At 37.8% G+C, this 22,850-nt stretch overlaps 1 protein-coding gene across 2 annotated transcripts in view; it reads left to right on the top strand.

Moving 5' to 3' along the window:
- Positions 1–22,850, top strand: part of AGTPBP1 (ATP/GTP binding protein 1) — a 190,558-nt gene that overhangs the window by 83,097 nt on the left and 84,611 nt on the right. For both annotated transcript variants that reach the window (XM_018052439.1, XM_018052440.1), the window contains 3 exons: positions 1,712–1,809; positions 7,779–7,895; positions 18,010–18,722. In XM_018052439.1, the coding sequence (XP_017907928.1) occupies positions 1,712–1,809; positions 7,779–7,895; positions 18,010–18,722 (928 nt within the window). The remainder of the gene's footprint in view (positions 1–1,711; positions 1,810–7,778; positions 7,896–18,009; positions 18,723–22,850) is intronic.

Raw genomic sequence — 22,850 nt, 5'->3', positions numbered from 1 at the left:
TAACTCAACTGGAATTCCATGACCTCCACTAGCTTTGTTCATAGTGATGCTTCCTAAGGCCCACTTGACTTCACATTCCAGGATGTCTGGCTCTTGGTGAGTGATCACACCATCGTGATTACCTGGGTCATGAAGATCTTTTTTGTACAGTTCTTCTGTGGGTTCTTGCCACCTCTTCTTAGTATCTTCTGCTTCTGTTAGGTTCATAACCATTTCTGTCCTTTATCGAGCCTATCTTTGCATGAAGTGTTCCCTTGGTATCTAATTTTCTTGAAGAGATCTCTAGTCTTTACCATTCTAGTTAATATGGCATTGTGCATTTGAAAGTTTCTGAGAGTACGTCTTAAGCATTCTCATCATATGTACAGACACAAACAAAGTATTAACAGTGTTAGCCATGTGAAATGATGGAGGTATTATCTTCATCCTGACAGTCATTTTACTGTGATTTACCATATATCATCACATCTTGCACTTTTAGTATACAGTTACATTTGTCAGTTATTCCTCAATAGAATAAAAAATAAAAGCAAAGTGTGGGAACATATTCTTTAAAAATATTCCCTACTTTGTCCCAGTGCACTCATTGCTTACATGAGTCCTCTCAGAGCTCTCCCCTACATGTTCCCCACATCCATGCCCTCATGGATTTTTGCATTCTGTTTCCCGGGCTTTCTCTAATGTATGTTCGTTTTTCATCCTCATTACTATTGTATTGGTCCAGGTAGTTATCGTCTTTTCCTCTGTTCATTGGTCCCCTTCCACATATGTGTTCTGTTTCTCATGCCTGTCAGAGTGATCTTTTCAAAAGTCTTAAACCACTCTCCTTTTAAAAATGCCTAGTACTTGTCTTCCATTGGGTGAAAATCTAAACTACTTGGCCTCTCATACCCTTCACTTTCTCATTCTTCTTTGCTTTTCCTAATACTTTCTCAAGCATACAAGTTAAGTCATGATTAACTTATTATTTTCCAAAGATATCATTAAAATTATTTTCGGGTTATCATTTCTTCTTCTTAAAAGCCACACTCACACACTCTTAAGTTCACCCAGAAAGTTGCTGTATTTTCCTCTATGATACTGTTCACTACTTGTTTTGTGAAGTGATTACTAATAATCTTGGTCCTAAGCAGTTTGTATTTATTTCCCATCCCTGTTTTCCCTTGCGTTTTTAAGTTTATGCCTTTATTAGCATATATCTTTTATATTATCATTATTTTTAGTCTTTCTCTATTTAACTTCATAAGCACCCTGAGGGCAGAGACTGCATTTACACATCTTTTAAAAAATTCCCAGCACACAACACAGTGCCTGGTACATGGCAGTCATTGAGGGAAATAAATGGGAAGTGAATTATAAGTGGATGAAAGTAGTTATTGAAATGTATCATAAATAGGAAACTAGATGTTTCATTCAGGCTGTTGCAATATAAGACATTAATTTTTTAGAACTTGCCAACATTAGTAAAAAAAAAACCCATACATTTTTAGAGTGCTTTTCCAAATTTTGAAGTATTTTCACTTCATCTCATAGGGTTTTCAACACCTGGGACAACATTAGAGACATTTTTTAATAAGAAAATGTAATTTACTTTTCCTTTAGTAATTGAGATACTGGTGCTATGTATATATATATATAACATTCTACTTTTGGATGTGCATGTTATAGAATGCTTACCTCTGACCTACTTATAGCACATTTTGTATCACAGTGGATGACGTAGTAGATGAAAGTGATGACAACGATGATATTGATTTAGACGCTGAAAATGAAACTGAAAATGAAGATGACCTAGATCAAAATTTTAAGGTTGGTATAAGTTTCTGTTTTCAGTCAATTTTATGAATGTATACACAATTGTAGAAAAAAGATTGGGTAGATATATATAGCTATTGAAAGTGAAAGTCATTCAGTCATGTCTGACTCTTTGCCTAAATTCTCTGGGCCAGAATACTGGAGTGGGTAGCCTTTCCCTTCTCCAGGGGATTTCCCAACCCAGGGATTGAACCCAGGTCTCCTGCATTGCAGGCGGATTCTTTACCAGCTGAGTCACAAAGGAAGGTCAAGAATACTGGAGTGGGTAGCCTATCCCTTCTCCAGCAGATCTTCCTCACCCAGGAATCAAACCGGGGTCTCCTGCATTGCAGGTGGATTCTTTCCCAACTGAGCTATCAGGGAACAGTAGATTAATTTGTTTTATCCACTTCTTTTTTTTATCATGAATAACTGCGGACACTAAGCAATTGAAAGGAAAATAATGTTGCTTTAAATACATTGTCTGAAAAGGGCCTTAAAATAAGGTATTTTCACTCTTTTCAGACCAGAGAGATTTTATCTAACCTTTCTGACATATTTTAAAGTCTAAGGAAATCTAAGTTTGAGTCACAACTTATTTTGCTTTATTAAGTGGTAGAGGGGGCCATTTTAGTATCTGTAGAAAAACATTTGTTTAATTCCTTCATTTTTCAACTGTTTTAGCTTTTAGTACCTTTGAGGGCAGAGGGAGTTTGTTTGACTGTCGTCTTCTTGGACCTTTTTGTCTTGAAATGCTACATTGAAATTGTTTTACACTGAGTATTTGACTGTCTTTGGAGATAGAGTCTATGATACTGGAAGGAGATTTCTATCTTAACAGCAGATGTAGAACCAGTTTTATGTGATAACCAAGGCAAGCTTTGGCAAAATTGTAAAGGTAGCCAGTTTAGAAAACATGATGGTGTGCATCCTGGCATCAAGAAGCTACAAAGAAGAAAAACAGTGCAGGCTATGGAAAGAAAGTGAAGTGGCTCAGTCGTGTCCGACTCTTTGTGACCCCATGGACTGTAGCCTGCCAGGCTCCTCCATCTGTGGGGTTTTCCAGGCAAGAATACTGGAGTGGGTTGCCATTTCCTTCTCCAGGGGATATTCCAGACCCAGGGATCAAACCTGGTTCTCCTGCAGTGCAGGCACTCTTATTGTCCGAGCTACCAGGGAAGCTACAGGCTCTGGTGTTCAAGGCAAAAAATCTGGGGTAACTGTATGCTGGTGGTTCTGGATTTGATACAGTGAATGAACTGGTAGAATCTGAGTTAGGGCAGGTCAGGAGAGTTTACATTCTGTATACAAAGTGTTGCTTAGATAGGTATATTAAAATCAACTGTTTGGATTTATTGGGATATGAGTATTTAGAGACAGTAAAATTTCATAGATCAACATTAAGTTTATAATTTACAGTTTTGTATGTTGCTGGAAACCTTTCTTTTATGTATGTTTCCATGTCTATTAAACAGAGTATTTTGAGTATAATTTATTCTTTCTGGCTCAGGGTCCTTATTAAAAATATCTACAGATGTTGTAATCTACAGATGTAAAAATAGAAATTGGTAGGGAAGTAGAACTCAATAGGAATTTATAACAGTGATACTAATTTTTCTGCTTGGAGGTTGTCAGTGTATATGCATGAATACATATTTAAAAATTTTTTAAAAATCATTTGAGGGTAAGTTACATACCTTATATATCCTGGTTGTTTATCCCTAAAGATATTAGTGTGTATTTCCTAAGGACAGTGATACAGTCATCTCTCAGTGTCCTGGGGTGAATTGGTCCCTGAACCCACCTTGGATACCAAAATTCACAGATGCTCAATTTCCTTATATAAAGTGACGAAGTAATTGCATGTAACCTATGCACATCCTCCTGTATACTTTGTCATCTCTAGATTACCTATAATACCTAGTAATATGTAAATCAGTGTCAGACTTTGTTTTTTTGGCTCCAAAATCACTGCAGATGGTGATTGCAGCCATGAAATTAAAAGACGCTTACTCCTTGGAAGAAAAGTTATGACCAACCTAGATAGCATATTCAAAAGCAGAGACATTACTTTGCCGACTAAGGTCTGTCTAGTCAAGGCTATGGTTTTCCCAGTGGTCATGTATGGATGTGAGAGTTGGACTGTGAAGAAGGCTGAGCGCTGAAGAATTGATGCTTTTGAACTGTGGTGTTGGAGAAGACTCTGGACAGTCCCTTGGACTGCAAGGAGATCCAACCAGTCCATTCTGAAGGAGATCAGCCCTGGGATTTCTTTGGAAGGAATGATGCTGAAGCTGAAGCTCCAGTACTTTGGCCACCTCATGCGAAGAGTTGACTTATTGGAAAAGATTCTGATGCTTGGAGGGTTTGGGGGCAGGAGGACAAGGGGACGACAGAGGATGAGATGGCTGGATGGCATCACGGACTTGATGGACGTGAGTCTGAGTGAACTCTGGGAGTTGATGATGGACAGGGAGGCCTGGCATGCTGCGATTCATGGGGTTGCAAAGAGTTGAACGTGACTGAGTGACTGAACTGAACTGAACTATATAAACAGTTGTAAGTAAAATGTAAATGCTATGTATATAGTTATTCAGTTCAGTTCAGTCGCTCAGTCGTGTCTGACTCTGTGCGACCCCATGAATCACAGCATGCCAGGCCTCCCTGTCCATCACCATCTCCCGGAGTTCACTCAGACTCACGTCCATCGAGTCAGTGATGCCATCCAGCCATCTCATCCTCGGTCGTCCCCTTCTCCTCCTGCCCCCAATCCCTCCCAGCATCAGAGTCTTTTCCAGTGAGTCAACTCTTCGCATGAGGTGGCCAAAGTACTGGAGCTTCAGCTTTAGTATCATTCCTTCCAAAGAACACCCAGGGCTGATCTCCTTTAGAATGGACTGGTTGGATCTCCTTGCAGTCCAAGGGACTCTTAAAAGTCTTCTCCAATACTACAAAAAAAGAATCAATTCTTCGGTGCTCATCTTTCTTCATCATCCAACTCTCACATCCATACATGACCACTGGAAAAACCATAGCCTTGACTAGACAGACCTTTGTTGGCCAAGTAATGTCTCTGCTTTTAAATATGCTATCTAGGTTGATCATAACTTTTCTTCCAAGGAGTAAGCGTCTTTTAATTTCATGGCTGCAGTCACCATCTGCAGTGATTTTGGAGCCCAAAAAATAAAGTCAGCCACTGTTTCCACTGTTACCCCATCTATTTCCCATGAAGTGATGGGACCAGATGCCATAATCTTAGTTTTCTCAATGTTGAGCTGTAATCCAACTTTTTCACCCTTTTCTTTCAATTTCATCAAGAGGCTCTTTAGTTCCTCTTCACTTTCTGCCATAAGGGTGGTGTCATCTGCATATCTGAGGTTATTGATATTTCTCCCAGCAATCTTGATTCCAGCTTGTGGTTCTTCCAGCCCAGCATTTCTCATGATGTACTCTGCATATAAGTTAAATAAGCAGGGTGACAATATACAGCCTTGATGTACTCCTATTGGCATGCCACAAATTCATGTTTTATTCTTTGGAATCATGTTTCTTCAGTATTTTCAAGCCATGGTTGGTTGAATCTGAGGCATGGCAACATGTGGATATGGGGGACTGGCTGTTCTTTCCTATATAACCCAATACAGTCACCAGCTTAATACATTTAAAGTGATACTATCATTTTTATCTTTACCATCCATATTCCATTTTGTTAGCTGATCTAATTGTGTCCTTTATAAGATTTTTTTTTCCTCTCCATCAGGTATTGCATTTAATTATCTTGTTTCTTAAGTCTCCTTTAATGTAGAACATTTCCACAGATTTCTTTTTTGGCAATTTCCACAGATTTCTTTTTTGGCAATTTCCACAGATTTCTTTTTTGGCATTCACATCTGTAAAATTTGGCAGTATTACTCACTAGGGTATTTGAGATTGCTCACATTTACCCCATTTTACCGTAACACAGCAATTATTTAATGAGAAAAAGTAGTAGATTGAGTTTATTGACCACATAGTCCTGTGCTAGTCCATGTGCCTTACATATATAGACATACCTTGTTTTATTACACTTTGCTTTGTTGTGCTTTGCAGATACTGTGTTCTTAACAAATTGGAGAAGGTTTGTGGTAACCTGATGTGGGACAAGTCCTTTGGTGCCATTTTTCCAACAGCATTTGCTCACTTAATGTCTCTGTGTCACATTTTTTTGTAATTTTACAATGTTTCAAACTTTTTCATTATTAATATATTGATATTTGTTATGGTGATCTGTGACCAGTGATTTTGATTGTAATTATTTAGCAATGAATATTGTTAAACTAAGGTATTAATTGTTTTTTTTAGACATTATGTATTGAACACTTAATGGACCACATTATAGTGTGAACATAACTTTTATATGTATTGGAAAACCGAAAATTCCCCCAACTTGCTTTATTGCGACATTTGTTTTATTGTGGTGGTCTGGAACTAAACCTGTGTCCGGGTATGCCTACAGTAGTCATTAAATCCTGTAAGGTATATGGCATTATTACCTCTGCTTTACAGGGCTGATAAGTGGAAACCAAAGACACAGGAAGTTTATCAGTTGTAGAGACTGCAATCACACTTGAACACAGTTGTTAAACCTGTAGTGATTCCATTCTCTTTGCCCTAGATTTTTCAGAGTTCGGAAAATTTGTAGAAATTTGGAGGTTCTAGAATACTTGTCTTCAGATTGCCAGAACTCGTCAGTTTATAAACTTCAATGTATTCTTTTTTTCCCTCCATAATTTTAGAAGAATTTTAAGAAGTAGGAGGTTTATTTTTCCTAAATGTGTTAGGAGCTGTTTATTTTTGTTTTTCCCCAAACTAAAACACAAATATTTTGCTGTTGACTTCTGAAAGTAGTTTTCTTTCCTCACTGTGCCTATTTTACAGGTAAATTAAAAAAATTTTTTTTCAAATGGACACGCTGTAAAGCTCTATCATCATAAATTAATACTGAATATTGGGCTGCTAGTATGTTTAGAGAAAGGAATATCTTTAAAGTTTTTAAATTATTTTGAAAATATTATGTATTTTAATAGATGCTAATCAAGAAAATTACATATTTTTGGTTCTTCAAAGCATAATATAAGGATATATGAAATTATATATTTTATGCATATGATACAGTAATTAATATACTTTTTCCTATGAAGTCATATTTCTTTACATTTATCCTCTATTTTTTTGCCCAAAGAGACATGGAAATAATTTCCAGCTGTTGTTTCACTCCTCAGTGTTTTTTTCCCTGAACAGCAGAGTGAATGATGATACTGAATCTTTTCTAAGGGAACTTTATTGACCATGGAATATAAGAGTGTGTGATAACCATTGCTTTCTCTTGAGGCAATGCATTATGTTGGCTAACAGTGTATTCTCTGAAATCACTGATTGATTTTACATTCTGCTCTTGTTTGCAAGCCACTTAATCTCTTTGTACTTCAGTCTCTTCTTTAGTTACATGGAGATGATGATACTACTTTACAGTATTCTTACGCAGATTAAATTAGATCATAAGGTAAAATCCTTAGCATATTGCCTCACATATTTTCATTGCTTGATAAAAGTTATTTTGATTATCACCGCTACCATCATATACTTAGGTTTTTCAGTTTAGTTTTCTGAAGTTGTACTGCCCTTTAATCTAAGCAAAATGATGGCAGTTAGTGAGATTGGGGGCAGGGAGCATACTTTTGTATTGATCTTGATGTTAGTTTTTTTATCTTGAGGAGCCCAAATACTGTATTATGTTAGAATAATCTTTGATTAAAAGAAAACAAAACAACCAAGACAACAATAATACAACAACCAAAAAATATAAGCAAGTTTTATTTTACAGTAAAATTTATGCGGCCTTTCTGTAGTGATTATTCTCTGTGTGCATGTAATTAATAATTTGGAAACTTTAAGTCTGAAATGTACTTTTCTTAATTAATGACATTCCACTTTTATTATTTCAGAATGATGATATTGAAACGGATATTAACAAACTAAAACCCCAGCAAGAACCAGGACGAACAATAGAAGAACTTAAAATGTATGAACACCTTTTCCCTGAGCTTGTTGATGATTTTCAGGTATAAATATAGATAATTCAGAATCTTAACTCATTTTAAGAAAGAGTTCTTTTTTCTTAGACCCATAATCACTCTTTTCTTTCTGCATTTCATTTCTAAAAGTTGAACTTAGCATTGCTTTTCTGAGTGGCTTTGGAGAATTGTTTCAGCATTCTGAGCTGCAAAATGAGAAACTGCTATCTGTAAAATGAGAGAACTAGGTCATTTAAATTTTGGACTAGCTTTTAAATTTTTTAATCATTTTTTTAATCAAAATAATTGACATAGTTTTTATTAACTTTGAAAAGGCATTAGAATGGCATTTCTGATGAGAGAAAATACTTAATTAAAAATATAGTCTGTGCTAGTTGAATTGTTTTTCCTAATAGTCACCATATAATCATGGAATGTCAGGGAATGAGGACAGCTGGAAGTTGTTTCTGAAATGTTGACAAGAAGTCAACTCTCCTTATGAAGCAGCTTAAAGAATTCATTGCCAGGAGAAATATCAATAAACTCAGATATGCAGATGATACCATTGTAATGGCAGACAGTGAAGAGGAACAAAAGAGCCTCTCGATACGGGTGAAAGATGAGAGTGAAAAAGCTGGCTTAAAACTCGGTGTTCAAAAAACGAAGATCATGGCGTCTGGTCCTATCACTTCATGGCAAGAAGGGGGAAATGTGGAAACAGTGACGGATTTTTTTTTCTTGGGCTCCAAAATTGTTGTGGATGGTGACTGCAGCCATCAAATTAGAAGAGGCTTGCTTCTTGGAAGGAAAGCTATGACAGATCTAGTCAGTGTATTAAAGCAGAGATATCACTTTGCTGACCAAAGTCCGTCTATGGTGTTTCTAGTAGTCATGCATGGATGAGAGAGTTGGACCATAAAGCAGGCTGAGCACCAAAGAATTGATGCTTTTGAAATGTGGTGCTAGAGAAGACTCTTGAGAATCCCTTGCACAGCAAGGAGATCAAACCAGTCAATCCTAAAGGAAATCATCCCTGAATATTCATCAGGAAGAACTGATGCTGAAGCTGAAGCTCCAGTACTTTGGTCACCTGATGCAAAGAGCCAACTCTTTGGAAAAGACCCTGATGCTGGGAAAGATTGAAGGCTGCAGAGGATGAGATGGTTAGATCGCATCACCAACTCAAGGGACATGAGTTTGAGTGAACTCTGGGAGATAATGAAGAACAGGGGAGCCTGATGTGTTGCAGTCTATGGGGTCGCAAAGAGTCAGACACAACTTGGTGACTGAACAACAACAAATCCTCATTTATTTTCTAGAATATAATATACAACCTGGATTGCATAGCTATTAAATGATAAAGCTGATTGAATTGATGGCAAGTAGTAGATCTAATTTTTAGTACTCACTCTGCTGCTCATTTGTGGGTTCCTGAAACTGCCCAGGAGCTTAAACTAAAATGAAGGGTTTGAATCATATAATCTTGGATTTACTTATGTAAACCCCTTCCCTCAAGTTTCACACTTAATTTCCAGTTGCTTAAAGAAAAAGACTTAAATGCAAAGCTATTGAGAGATAAAAATAGAGAAGTACTTGCTAGCTAATGTTTACATTTCACAATTCTAATTATTTAGGTTTTTTGGGAAACAATGAGCTTTGGATGCAATGGAAGAGGCAGCAAGTTGCTCCCTCTCTCCCTCGCCTACTGTCTTGGTACTCCCCATAGGTTTGGCGGACATTGGAGGGTATGTTGAAATCAGTGATAGGACAGAGGAAGTCGGGAAAGAGGACAGGAGTGAAGGAGAGGATATTTGTCAAAAAGAAAAAGAAGAAGGCAGGAAGAGGCATTTGAGAAAGAATGCAGGTATTTTTCTTTCATGCAACCTACAGGAAGGTTGCTTTCATGCAACCTACAGGCTGCTCTTTTAACACTTGTGCCCACTGAAAAACCCAGTGATAACAAACACTGGCAATTCAAAGCAGAAAAAATATTGTGGAAGGGATTTGGGGTAGGAATTGATTATTCTGTGAAGAAATGATCTATTTTTATCTCTGTCTTATATACATATAAAAATTATATACTGTGCATAAAAATGGCAGTTGATGTGGGAATAGAGAAAAGTAGGTTATTTTTTACTAAGTGTGAAAAGTGAAATGAAAGTCACTCAGTCGTGTCTAACTGTTTGCAACCCCATGGACTATAGTCTGTGGAATTCTCCAGGCCAGAATACTAGAGTAGATAGTCTTTCCCTTCTCCAGAGGATCTTACCAACCCAGGGATCAAACCCAGGTCTCCTGCATTGCAGGTGGATTCTTTACCAGCTGAGCCACAAGCGAAACCCAAGAACACTGGAGTGGGTAGCCTCTCCCTTCTCCAGTGGATCTGCCTAACCCAGGAATCAACCTTGGGTCTTCTGCACTGCAGGTGGATTCTTTACTAACTGAGCTATCATTGGTTGGTTCTAAATAGGAACCAATGATAGCTCAGTTGGAAAGACTAGAGATCTCTTCAAGAAAATTAGAGATACCAAGGGAACATTTCATGCAAAGATGGGCTCGATAAAGGACAGAAATGGCATGGACCTAACAGAAGCAGAAGACATTAAGAAGAGGTGGCAAGAATGCACAGAAGAACTGTACAAAAAAGATCTTCACTACCCAGATAATCATGATGGTATCATCACTCACACTCACCTAGAGCCAGACATCCTGGAATGTGAAGTCAAATGGGCCTTAGGAAGCATCACTATGAACAAAGCTAGTGGAGGTGATGGAATTGCAGTTGAGCTATTTCAAATCCTACAAGACAGTGCTGTGAAGGTGCTGCACTCAACATGCCAGCAAATTTGGAAAACTCAGCAGTGATCACAGGACTGGGGAAGGTCAGTTTTAATTCCAATCCCAAAGAAAGGCAATGCCAAAGAATGCTCAAACTACGGCACAATTGCACTCCTCTCACACGCTAGTAAAGCAATGCTCAAAATTCTCCAAGCCAGGCTTCAGCAATACATGAACCATGAACTTCCAGATGTTAAAGCTGGTTTTGGAAAAGGCAGAGGAACCAGAGATCAAATTGCCAACATCTGCTGGATCATCAAAAAAACAAAAGAGTTCCAGAAAAACATCTGTTTCTGTTTTATTGACTATACCAAAGCCTTTGACTGTGTGGATCACAATAAACTCTGGAAAATTCTGAAAGAGTTGGGAATACCAGACCACCTGACCTGCCTCTTGAGAAATCTGTATGCAGGTCAGGAAACAACAGTTAAAACTGGTCATGGAAGAACAGACTGGTTCCAGACAGGAAAAGGAGTATGTCAAGGCTGTATATTGTCACCCTGCTTATTTAACTTATATGCAGAGTACATCATGAGAAATGCTGGGCTGGAAGAAGCACAAGCTGGAACCAAGATTGTCGGGAGAAATATCAATAACCTCAGATATGTAGATGACACCACCCTTATGGCAGAAAGTGAAGAAGAAATAAAGAGCATCTTGATGAAAGTGAAAGAGGAGAGTGAAAAAGTTGGCTTAAAGCTCAGCCTTCAGAAAACTAAGCATCCAGCATCCAGTCCCATCACTTCATGGCAAATAGATGGGAAACAGTGTCGTTATTTTTTTGGCCTCTAAAATCACTGCAGATGGTGATTGCAGCCATGAAATTAAAAGATGCTTACTCCTTGGAAGGAAGTTATGACCAACCTAGATAGCATATTCAAAAGCAGAGACATTACTTTGTCAACAGAGGTCCGTCTAGTCAAGGCTATCGTTTTTCCAGTTGTTATGTATGGATGTGAGAGTTGGACTGTGAAGAAAGCTGAGCGCCGAAGAATTGCTTTTTAACTGTGGTGTTGGAGAAGACTCTTGAGAGTCCCTTGGACTGCAAGGAGATCCAGTCAGACCATCCTAAAGGAGATCAGTCCTGGGTGTTCATTGGAGGGACTGATGCTGAAGCTGAAACTCCAATACTTTGGCCCCCTGATGCGAAGAGCTGACTCATTGAAAAGACCCTGATGCTGGGAAAGATTGAGGCAGTAGGAGAAGGGGACGACAGAGGATGAGATTGTTGGATGGCATCACCGACACAATGGACATAGGTTTGGGTGGACTACAGGAGTTGGTGATGGACAGGGAGGCCTGGTGTGCTCGGTTCATCGGGTCCCAAAGAGTCAGACGCTACTGAGCGACTGAACTGAACTGAACTGAAATAGGAAGTGTTGAGAAGAATCTTTTCAGCTATCATTGTATCAAATACTAGCAGGTCATGAGTTATTGAACAGAAATGAATTAATACTGATGATGACTTTTTCCACTTGGATTTGCATGTCACTTTCAACATCAATCTCTGAAGTTAAAATTACCTGATGTGTTTGTTTGTATCCTTAACACCACTCAGTTTGTTTCCAGATGTATTAAAGGTACTATTCAGTGGCCTGATGAAGGTAAAATGAGTGCATTTAAAGTCAACAGAATTAACAGTGTAATTAACAACAGACTTTTTCAAGGGGACTTAGCGCATGCGTTTAAAGCTATAATTATTCATTTGTTGTGATAAGTATAGTTTTGTTTCCTTTTGTTTCTTGATGGCAGAATATTAGAAGTATCAGAATCCTGCATTTTCACAGCTCTTCTTTCATGCATCTGTATTAGCATAATGTCATTTACCATATGGACTTTGTTGTTTTTTTCCCTTCTTTTAAATTTGGTTTTAAATTTTTATTCAAGTTATGCATGGACAGAGTTTAAAGAGCAAATAGTTTTGCATAGTTTAATTGGAAATAAATGTTTCCTCCTTCCTATCTACTGTTTCCTACAGTCAACTTTCCATATGTTTTTGAAGTTAATCCCCATGTTTCTAAATGATATGCTTAATATGCCATGTCTTTATTTTTCCTGATTTCATTCTCTCTCTGTTTTTAATCAACTTAATCTAGTAGTTTTCAGTCCTTTCTTCTAATATTTACATTTTAGGCTATAAATTTTCCTCTAATGACTGTTTTAGTTGCATCAAACAGATTTTGCTATTTATTGCCCTCTTTATCTTTGTTTTGAAGCTTTTTGTCCATTATGGTTTTTTTCCTTTGATAATGTTTAAGTTGCCTCCTTAATCTGCAGTGTCTTCATCTTTTTATTGAATTATAGCATATTGTAGTACAGTGAGAGGACATCTCTTTATGATTATAATCTTTTGAAATTTTTGAGGTTTATCTTATGAGTTTGAACGAGGTCATCTTTTGCTACTATTTCTCATGTCTTTGAAAAACATTCTGCTCCCATTAGGCCCAATTGTATATTTGCCTATACAAGAACAAGATTGTTAATTATATTTAGAAGTTCTTTTCTGTCCTTATAAATTTTTATTCCTGTGTTATCAATTACTGAGAAAAATGTTTTAAAGATTTCTCACTATGATTATGAATTTGTTTCTGTCTTTTTGCATGTCTGTCAGTTTTTGTTACATATTTTTGGAAGCTTATTATTTATTGTGTATCAGTGTAAATTGATTTCTTTTCCTTTTGAGTTGAACCTTTTAGTGAAGTTAGTTTTTATCTCTAAGACTTGAAGGCAAAAGTTTTTTTTTTTTAATATTGATATAGTTACATAAATTTTAGTTACTTGCCTAGTATCTTTTAAAATCTTTTCACCAACTTTTTGGTATCCTTAGTTGTTTATCTGTTAAACAGCATGTGTTAATACTTGGATTTTGAGACTAAACCCTGAGTCTTTCGTATTTAACTAGAGCATGTAGATTACTTATAATTATTCATATATTTGAATTAAGAGATCTTATTTTGTATTTTTGTTTGTTTCATCTCTGTATCTTCTCTTGCTTTCATTTGGATTATTTTTTTCCTCATTTACCTTTTTTCACCTTTGTTTGAAAACTTTGAAGTCTTGTTATTTTTGTTTTATTAAACTTTCTTGAGGTATAATTTATGTACAAAACTTGTATTCATTTAAAGTATAAATTTGATATATATGCAGAAATTCTAGTTAATCTTGATTAAATGGTAAATGTGTTTTTACTAAATTCTGAAGTTAATTAGGGTCTTTCTTTCTTCTTTCTCTTTATTATAAAAGAAAACTTTGTTGTTGTTGTTTAGTCACTTCATCATATCCAGCTCTTTTGTGACCCCTTGGACTTTGGCCCATCAAACTCTGTCCATGGGATTGGATAGCCATTCCCTTCTCCAGGGTATTTCCCGACCCATGGATCAAACCTGTGTCTCCCGCATTACAGGGAGATTCTTTACTATTGAGCCACTAGGGAAATTCAAAGGCAAACTTTGTTGCCATTCAGTCACTCAGTCAATCCGACTCTTTGTGACCCTATGGAATGCAGCACACCAAGGCTTCCCTGTCCTTCACCATCTCCTGGAGTTTGCGCAAACTCATGGCAACTGAGTTGGAAATACCACTCAACTATCTCATCCTCTGTTGTCCCCTTCTCCTGCCTTGAATCTTTCTCAGCATCAGGGTCTTTTCCAGTGAGTCAGCTCTTCGCATCAAGTGGCCAAAGTATTGGAACTTCAACTTCAGCATTAGTTCTTCCAGTGAATATTCAGGACTGACTTCTTTTAGGATGGAGTGGTTGGATCTCCTTGCAGTCCAAGGGACTCTCAAGAGTCTTCTCCAACACCACAGTTCAAAAGCATCAATTCTTTTTGCTCATTTTCTTAATAATTTTATTTGTGGAAATTCCAGAAATTTTTGTTGTTGTTGGTTTTGACAGGCACTGTAATAGATTAAATTCTTCATTGAGGGTTTCTGTACCACCCAGGTAATGTGAATCAGGCTATAGATTCATGTGATTTGATGGCAGGCTTTTGGTATCATTTTGTGAGTAGTGCTATTCTTCAACCTCTTAGTGCTAAGGTTTGAGACTGTTGTCTTTCCTTGCTGTTATTTGGTTTGTGGTGGGGTATTTCTAGGTCCTCTATATTGAAGATTTAGTTTTCTGGGGTTCCATCTTCATGGGAGGAGGGGTCTTCTGTTGGGCTCCCTACCTTGTGAAAGCTCTGGGTTACTGTCCTGTTCTTTATATTTTTTGAGATAGGAAAACCTAAACCCCCGGTCACCTGTTTTTACAAATTGTTTTCCAAGTGAAAACCTCCTTCAGTTTGGGATCAACTTTGGGGTCCTGTCTTCACTTATTATTTGGTCTTTTCCCTTGTTTTCTTATTTACTTGTTGTTATACATAGTATCTTTTAGTATATCTCTTTCTTCTTCTTTTTTTTTTTTTGGCCATGCTACATGGCTTGTGGTTATCTTGGTTGCCTGACCAGAGATTGAACCCAGGACATAGCAGTGCAAGTACTGAATCCCAACTACTAGACCACTAGGAAACTTCCAAAATACCTCAATATCTTATCCAACAATTGTGTATGTTTCTGTCGGGTAGATACCTAGCCCACCAGGTTTCCTACAACAGATGTTTTTTTTTAATGCAAATGTCTTCTCTTCAACCCTTTGAATGCAGAGAGACTTACCCATTACTTCCTTTGTACCTCCTTGTCTCCTGGGACTAGATAAGAGTACAGAGATTGAAAGTGAATTATGTTTGATTCAGTTTTTTTTTTATACAGTGGACATTCACAGAGGATAAAATTCTTAATTTTGACTACATCATGTGTGTGTAGAAGTTAAACACAATTAAAGGATGAATTGCAAATCCAGAAAAATTGTTGTAAAAATGGATTAAGGGATGTGTATTTGTGTATGTGTGTGTGTATGTATATGAGTGTGTGTGTGTGTGTAAATAAATGTGCGAATTTATACTACAAGACAAGAAAAACCCTATATTCTAGCAACAGATATGTTACCTATGAAGAATTAAACTGATTAATAGATGTATGGAAAATTGTTTGCTTTTCCAGTAGTAATTAAAGTGGTAGTAAGATGATACTTCTTATCTACCACTTTAGAAAAAGCTTTTAAAAACTGTAGTACCTAATGTTGTCAAAGAATACAGAAGTTGAATTAGATACTCTCATATAAAGTTACTGGGAATAGTATTAATATAAGTATTTTTTGGAAAGCATTTGGGCAACTTGTATTAAACATTAAAATTGATTAGTATCTGACCCTGTAATTTTATTTCAGTGCTTAGGAAATTATCCTAAACAAAAAATTTTATGCAAAAGGATGTTCATTGCAGAGTTCTTTCTAATAGCAAAATTTTGGAAATGGCTTAAATCCTTCCCTAATTTGTAAAAGATTTAATGCCAAACAATAGAATAAAGGTTAGCTTAATTGAGGTATTTTCTTTGATAAAATGTTATATAGATCAACATAATGTCTAAAAGTATAGAAAGAGAAAAGACTACTTGATCTGTCAGCCATATACTTTTTTAAACTTGTCTTCCAGGACACTTTCCTTTCCTGGTTTTTTATCTTTCCAGCGCAGTTTTTCCTTCCCCATATCCTGTTGTTTCATTTTCGTTTTTCAACCTCTAAGATTGTAGAATCCCAAGGTACAGTCTTTTTCCTCTTCTCTGTGTCTTTTCACTGATAATTTCCAGTCTCATGGCTTAGAGTAGTATCTATATGTGAATGGCTCTCAAATTTACATCTTCTGTATACAGCTTTCTTTTGAGTTCTTGAAGCATACATCCATTTGCCTGCTTTACGTCCTTGTCTGTATATGAATAGCTCACACTTAACATATCAGAGCTAGCTCCTGATGCTTTTCAGTTGTTCAGGCAAACACTTGGCATCATCTATGACCTCTATTTGTACCTTCCACCCTGTATCAGGTCAATTTTAGGATATCCTGTCTCTGGCTCACAGTGCACTTAAAATATAACCACTTCTTACCAGCTTCTGTAGGTAACTGGAGAAGATTCTTTCTTAAAAACATTTTTTGTTTATTTATTTTTATTTGGCAGTGCTGGGTCTCAGTTGAGGCACACAGGATCTTCACTGTGGCGTGGGCTTCTCTCTAGTTGTGGCTCACAGGCTCTAGAGCACACAGGCTTAGTAGTTGCAGTGTGCAGGCTTAGTTGCCCCTTGGCATGTGGGATCTTAGTTACCTAACCAAGGATAAAACCCATGTCCCCTGCATTGGAAGGGGGATTCTTAACCACTGGACCATCAGGGAAGTCCCTGCAGAAGACTCTTAATTGGTCTTCCGACTTCTATACCCACCCCACTCTGGAGCCCTGCTCCTCCCCAGAAAGATAGAACCAAATTAAACAAAAATATTATTTAGCCCCAAATGTTTAAATGCTGTTGTTAAGAAACACTGTACTACAGTTTTTGGTTTTTGTCTGCTCCTCCCTCCCCAAATAAGTCATGTCATGGCACTCTTCTCCTCAAAACCTTCCAGTGACTCCCAGTCTCTTTCAGGGTAAAACCCAAAATTCGTAAAATAGCTTGCAGGGCCCTACAGTATCTGGCCCTCTTTACCCCTTGGAATTCATCTTGGTCCTTCAGTTCTGGCCATCTTAACGTTAACTCCTTTCTGTTCTCTGACCACGCCAGGCCTTCTCCCACTCAGGGGCCTGGGTACCAGCAACCTTCACTGTCTTTGCTTGTATCTGCTCAGTGAGGCCTCCCTAACCAATGGCATTGATACTGTCACCTACCTCTCCTCCCCCAGCACTCCTGATTCCTATTACCCCTTTCCTCCATTACCCCTTTCTAACATTCCATAAAATAAATTTTCATAATGTTTATTAATTTTGGTTTTGACAGTCCTCTCCCCTTCTTCCCTGAAGAATATAAGCTACAAAGGGGAAGAGTTTTTTGTTTTTTTTTTTTTCCTTTTAACCTGATTAATCTTAAGTGCCTGAAACAGTGCTTGGCACAAAACATCCATTCTAAATATCTGTTGAATCAATGAATAACAATTTAGCTGTTGTATTTCCTTTAATAGATTTTGGATGATATTAATGTCTTTATGCTTTCCTAAAACTTCCTATATTTGTTATTTATAGGAACTATTTTTATAATAGTAAAATATGTGTAATGAATTTTGTGCTGGTTAAACATTTTATCTTCTGTTAGCAAATTTAAAATGTACCTGTTGTATCCATCTTTAAAATTTTCACTTGTTAGGTTTCAGAATCAGCATATAAAATATGATCTTAGTTTTGTATGTGTTTTAATATGTGTTAATATTTACACATAAAAGATTAAACTTTTTTTTTATTTTCAAAGGGCTATGATTTAATCTCCAAAGAACCAAAGCCTTTTGTATTTGAGGGAAAAGTTCGTGGTCCTATTGTTGTTCCTACAGCGGGAGAGGAAGCATCTGGGAATTCAGGCAATTTAAGGAAAGGAATTGTAATGAAGACGACTGTGTCTCCTAAAGGAGATGAAGGTAATAAGAAACCTGCCTCTGTGGATCTGGCAAAAGAAGACATTAAAGATAATGACAGAACATTACAACAGCAGCTCGGTGATCAAAATAGAACTATTTCATCAGGCCACGGCTTAAACAATGATATAGTGAAGGCCTTGGACCGAATTACGTTGCAGAATATTCCATCTCAAACAGCCCCAGGTTTTACTGCAGGAATGAAGGACTGTAGTCTCCCTGTCACTGTCCTTACATGCACTAAAGCATGTTCACATGTGGCTGCTTGTGGAAATGTTCTGTTTGAGGGAAGAACGGTTCAGCTAGGCAAGCTCTGCTGTACCGGAGTCGAAACTGAAGATGATGAAGACACGGAGTCTACTTCATCAGTGGAACAAGCGTCAGTTGAAGTCCCTGATGTACCAACACTCCACGACTCTGATCTTTATATTGAGATTGTGAAAAATACAAAGTCTGTCCCAGAATATTCAGAAGTGGCTTATCCTGATTATTTTGGTCACATTCCTCCTCCATTCAAAGAGCCTATTTTGGAAAGGCCTTATGGTGTACAAAGGTGAGTTGCAGATTTCCTTTTCTTCATAAACAAGACCATTGTCAACATATGGGGCATATGGGAAAGAAAGAAACAAACAAACAACTGCTTTGGGTTTTTAGGAAGAAAATTACTCTGAATTAAAGTTTGTGTTGGCAGAGCTCCTTGCCTGCCTGCTTGTATCCCTCAGAAGCATCCTATATTAATAAATCTTCTTGACTGTCAAGAGAAAAAAATAAAGTTAGTGTCATTTTTTATCCTGCTTTTGGACATATTGCATTGTTCTGAAATTGTGTAGATTTATTTTCTAAGTTCATTACTTATTCAAATGAAGTTAGCATAATAAACCTGGCCATTGGACAGTTTAGAAAGTTTCTATTTAGAATGAATCTGAAAATATAAAAGATTATTTAGCAATCTTTGAATAAATATTGTATTAGTGATGTACATTAATTTAGTAATTTGATTATTTGAACTTGAATTAGATATATAATCTAAAAATAGCAACATATACATCATCATTTTGTTGTAAAATTTGGATTTAAAAATGTACAGTATAATAATTTAAAATTCATAGAACTGAACTTATTAAATATTACCAATTAATCTTATTGGGTTGGCCACAAAGTTCATTTCGATTTTTCATTTTGGTTTTTCGAAGAGCCCTAATGAACTTTGTGAGCAACCCAATGGAAATTATGGTTAGTATTAACTGTTGCCAACTAATAAATATTGGGCATAAAAATACATTTTTGTTACCACTTGAGTATTTTCAGTGATTATGATTAAGGGTTTGTGATGATGGCTTATCAATACCTGAAGAGCATTTATATGTTCTTGTTAAAAGTATGGTATGTATTGATGAAGTAGGACATTGCTGTGGGTATTTGATTCTGGGCTTCTGGGGCAATAACTATTTTATTGATTTTTAAATTTAGCATATAATTAATCATTTTTACTTGTCAACTTAGTATATGTTTAATGTTACCAATTGAGTCCTTGATCCACAGGTATGGAATCACATACAATGCAGCATTAGAACAGGGACTGAGTTTGTTGGGAAATGTGTGTTTGTGTGTGTGTGTGTGTGTGTGTGTGTATTGGTGAGGAAGGGGTGCTGTGCCTTGGCGTCCACTGGTTATATCACAAACTGTACCATCCAGAGGCAGTTGGCCTCTTGGAGTGCTGAAACAGCCTTGAGAAGCCACAGATGAAGCTCCAACTCAGAGGAAATACTCTGCAAGGATGGGCTGCCATCTTTCAGGATGCAGTATAGGCACTAAATTAGAAATTTCCACTTGATTCTCTATCCCCAGGCTGCATGGTCTGGGAAGCAGGAGGCGGAAACAGGTAGTTCTACTTACTGTAGCTCCCAGTGTTCCACTGGGGTACTTCATGTAGCTGTGTGTATCTCTGCACCTCTGAGCTCTGCATGGTTAGTCGTCCCAGTCCTATAGTGGGTGCAGTCTTTCCATAGAGGACATAGCAAGGCTACAGTTTCACTGCAAACTGTGGTTGCAATGGTTTACTTTAGACTCTTGTGTCAGGGCCCAACAGGCAGGACCCAGATGAGCTAAAAGAGGTAAAATTGCTTCTGCACAGTGGCAGCAGGTTGATTATGGGTGGCACTCGAGTGAGCCACTAATTTTAACATGAATGGACATGTCACAACTACCCTGGGATGATGAAGATATGACTGCCAGAGGCTCAGACGCCTAGGGATTTCCCTGGTGGCTCAGATGGCAAAGAATCTGCCTGCAATGTGGAAGACCTGGGTTCGAGCCCTGGGTTGAGAAGATACCCTGGAGAAGGGCATGGCAACCCACTCCAGTATTCTTGCCTGGAGAATCCCAGGGACAGAGGAGCCTGGTGGGTTATAGTCCATGGGGGGTTGCAAAGAGATGGACATGACTGAGCAACTAACACTTTCAGAGACCTAAAGAGTGGTTGGGTCACTTAATCACACCACCTACCAAGACCTGCAGAAGTGATAGGTGAAAGGAAGGGAATTTTGATAGATACTGGAGGACGGAGGTGAGTTGCAGCCCTGAGAATAATGAGTAATGGGGACCATGTTTGTCCTGCTCATATTTTTCTTCTGAGTGTCTCCTTAGGAGAGGCCCACAGGAACTGTGGAGTAGCTGCTTCCCAACATGAGTGTAGAAGTGGATCCTTGCAGCACAGGGGTGGGCTGTGGCGGCCTCGGCAGAGCTTCTCATCACTCCCTTCTTGAGAGAACCTGCCGTGGAGCTTGTAGTCGCTCACAGCCTTCAGCCACTGTATTTTGGGATCTCCTGCAGTGTTATTGCTGAGGCCATGTCCTCTCTGCATTGCTTCAGTTATTGCCTGACATTGATGGGGTTGCTAGAGTGGAGCCATTCCTGACCAGTTCAGGGATCTGCTCACTGGCAGTCTTTGCTCTGTGGTGTCCTGTTGGCGTGGTTGAGACTTTTGCAGAGTTACATTGCAGTGTGAGGCTCTCCTACTCAATATTCTCTTTCTTCCTAGGGATTAGATCTGCTTTTTGGACAGACCCAAAGGCCCTTCTCACCTGCTGCTGCTTCCCTTTCTTCTTTGTGTTTCACATGTGTTTCCCCTAATAGGTGTGTTCCACAGTTGGCTGCAAGAGATTGTGCTTGTGTCTGGCATTTGCTTTTTGAAGGACTTGAACCGATATGCCTGGAAAAGGTCAGAATCAGTCAGCAGCTAAGTTTTCCCTCCTTTTCAGCATCACCTCTTAGACTCTATCTATCTTTCAAAAGTCAAAGATGTCCACTTGACTACAGAAGACACTTCCTGAACTTTGTGTTCTTTAAACCCTGAGAGCAAATTTCCTCATTAAATTGCCTCAGTCTGAAAGTTCTAATTTTCCTTATTAACCTTTTAGGTCTGAGGTAAGATTAGAAGGAAGGGAAGATTGTGGAAATGGGCTATAACTATTTTGTTAGTCTCTGATTCTCAGCCTTAATTTTAACTACCAAGGAGCCTTCTTATTTTCCCTCATGAAATTTATGTTTCAAAAGCTTTACTCAATACTCTTATTTAGGTGTTTTTCGCATTTGTGCTAATAAGAGAGAGAAATTCCTGCCAAACAGAGCCTCTAATTAACATTAGATCATTTTTTCAGTTGATTCATTTCTTGAAATTGACAAGTGAAGAAACTCACTCTAATGAAGTACAACTGTATTACAAATGGGTTATCTATATGATGACCACAAATAGCTATTATACCTATTTTGTGGGTCCTCAAATGTCTGCAGATGGGGAGCTAAACCTTCAGCCCTGGTGACCTCTATTCTTTCTGAGCAGCTCTTCCTAGTGTTGGACTTTGTCATTGCCTGACTGGGTCTTTCAGAGAGTGTTACTCCACCCATAGACCCACACTCTATTTGCTGTCTCCCCAGGACTGTGCCTTTCCTGGTGGAGGAAGAGTTAATACAGACTTGAATTACTATTGCTCTTCTCAGCTCTCCCCTCTCTCTTCTTATGTATGATTAATACTTTTCACCTTGTTCCTGAAACACAGACCTTGCAAATTGCTCTACGTATGTAATCTACAGATTAGAGTTCAACATCTTGACTATATTAGGCCACCTGCAGACTTTTTCCTGAAGTAGTTGTCTTTTTTTATTGCCGTACCACAGAATTTGTATGTTATTCAAACCAAAGCTTTATATTATAATTTTGATACTAAACAGCCTGATAAAAGAGCAAAAGGTCCCTGGGAGTTGGGATATGTGTCTTAAAGGTGGGTGTGTTGGTACAAGTTAAAGTGCAAAGGAGATGGAGCTCCAGGAAATGAAAACATAGAGAACCCAATAATTTACAGCCTCTTTGCCTGCAGTCACTCCAAAAGATTTTCAATGAGATAAATAGAACTTAACCTTGGAGGATTAAGTGATGTATGTCTCCTGCAAGTTTCAAAGATTTCTTACTCCACTGATTTTGAGACCTTACCTTGATAAAAATAACTTTTGCCTGATTTGTTGTAGCAGAATCATCAGAAATTACCATGTAATCTAAAACTTTTGACTGGTAGTCTCTTTTGCTGCATGCTTATATATTTTGTGTGACAGTGAGTGTTGCAGAGAACACCTTTTATCATATTTGTCAAAATTTTCATTTTCATATCATTTGTGAAAATTTCCA

Source organism: Capra hircus, chromosome 8, assembly GCF_001704415.2.
Source record: "Capra hircus breed San Clemente chromosome 8, ASM170441v1, whole genome shotgun sequence".
Classification (NCBI taxonomy): domain Eukaryota; kingdom Metazoa; phylum Chordata; class Mammalia; order Artiodactyla; family Bovidae; genus Capra; species Capra hircus.
This window is presented reverse-complemented; position numbering and strand designations above follow the sequence as displayed.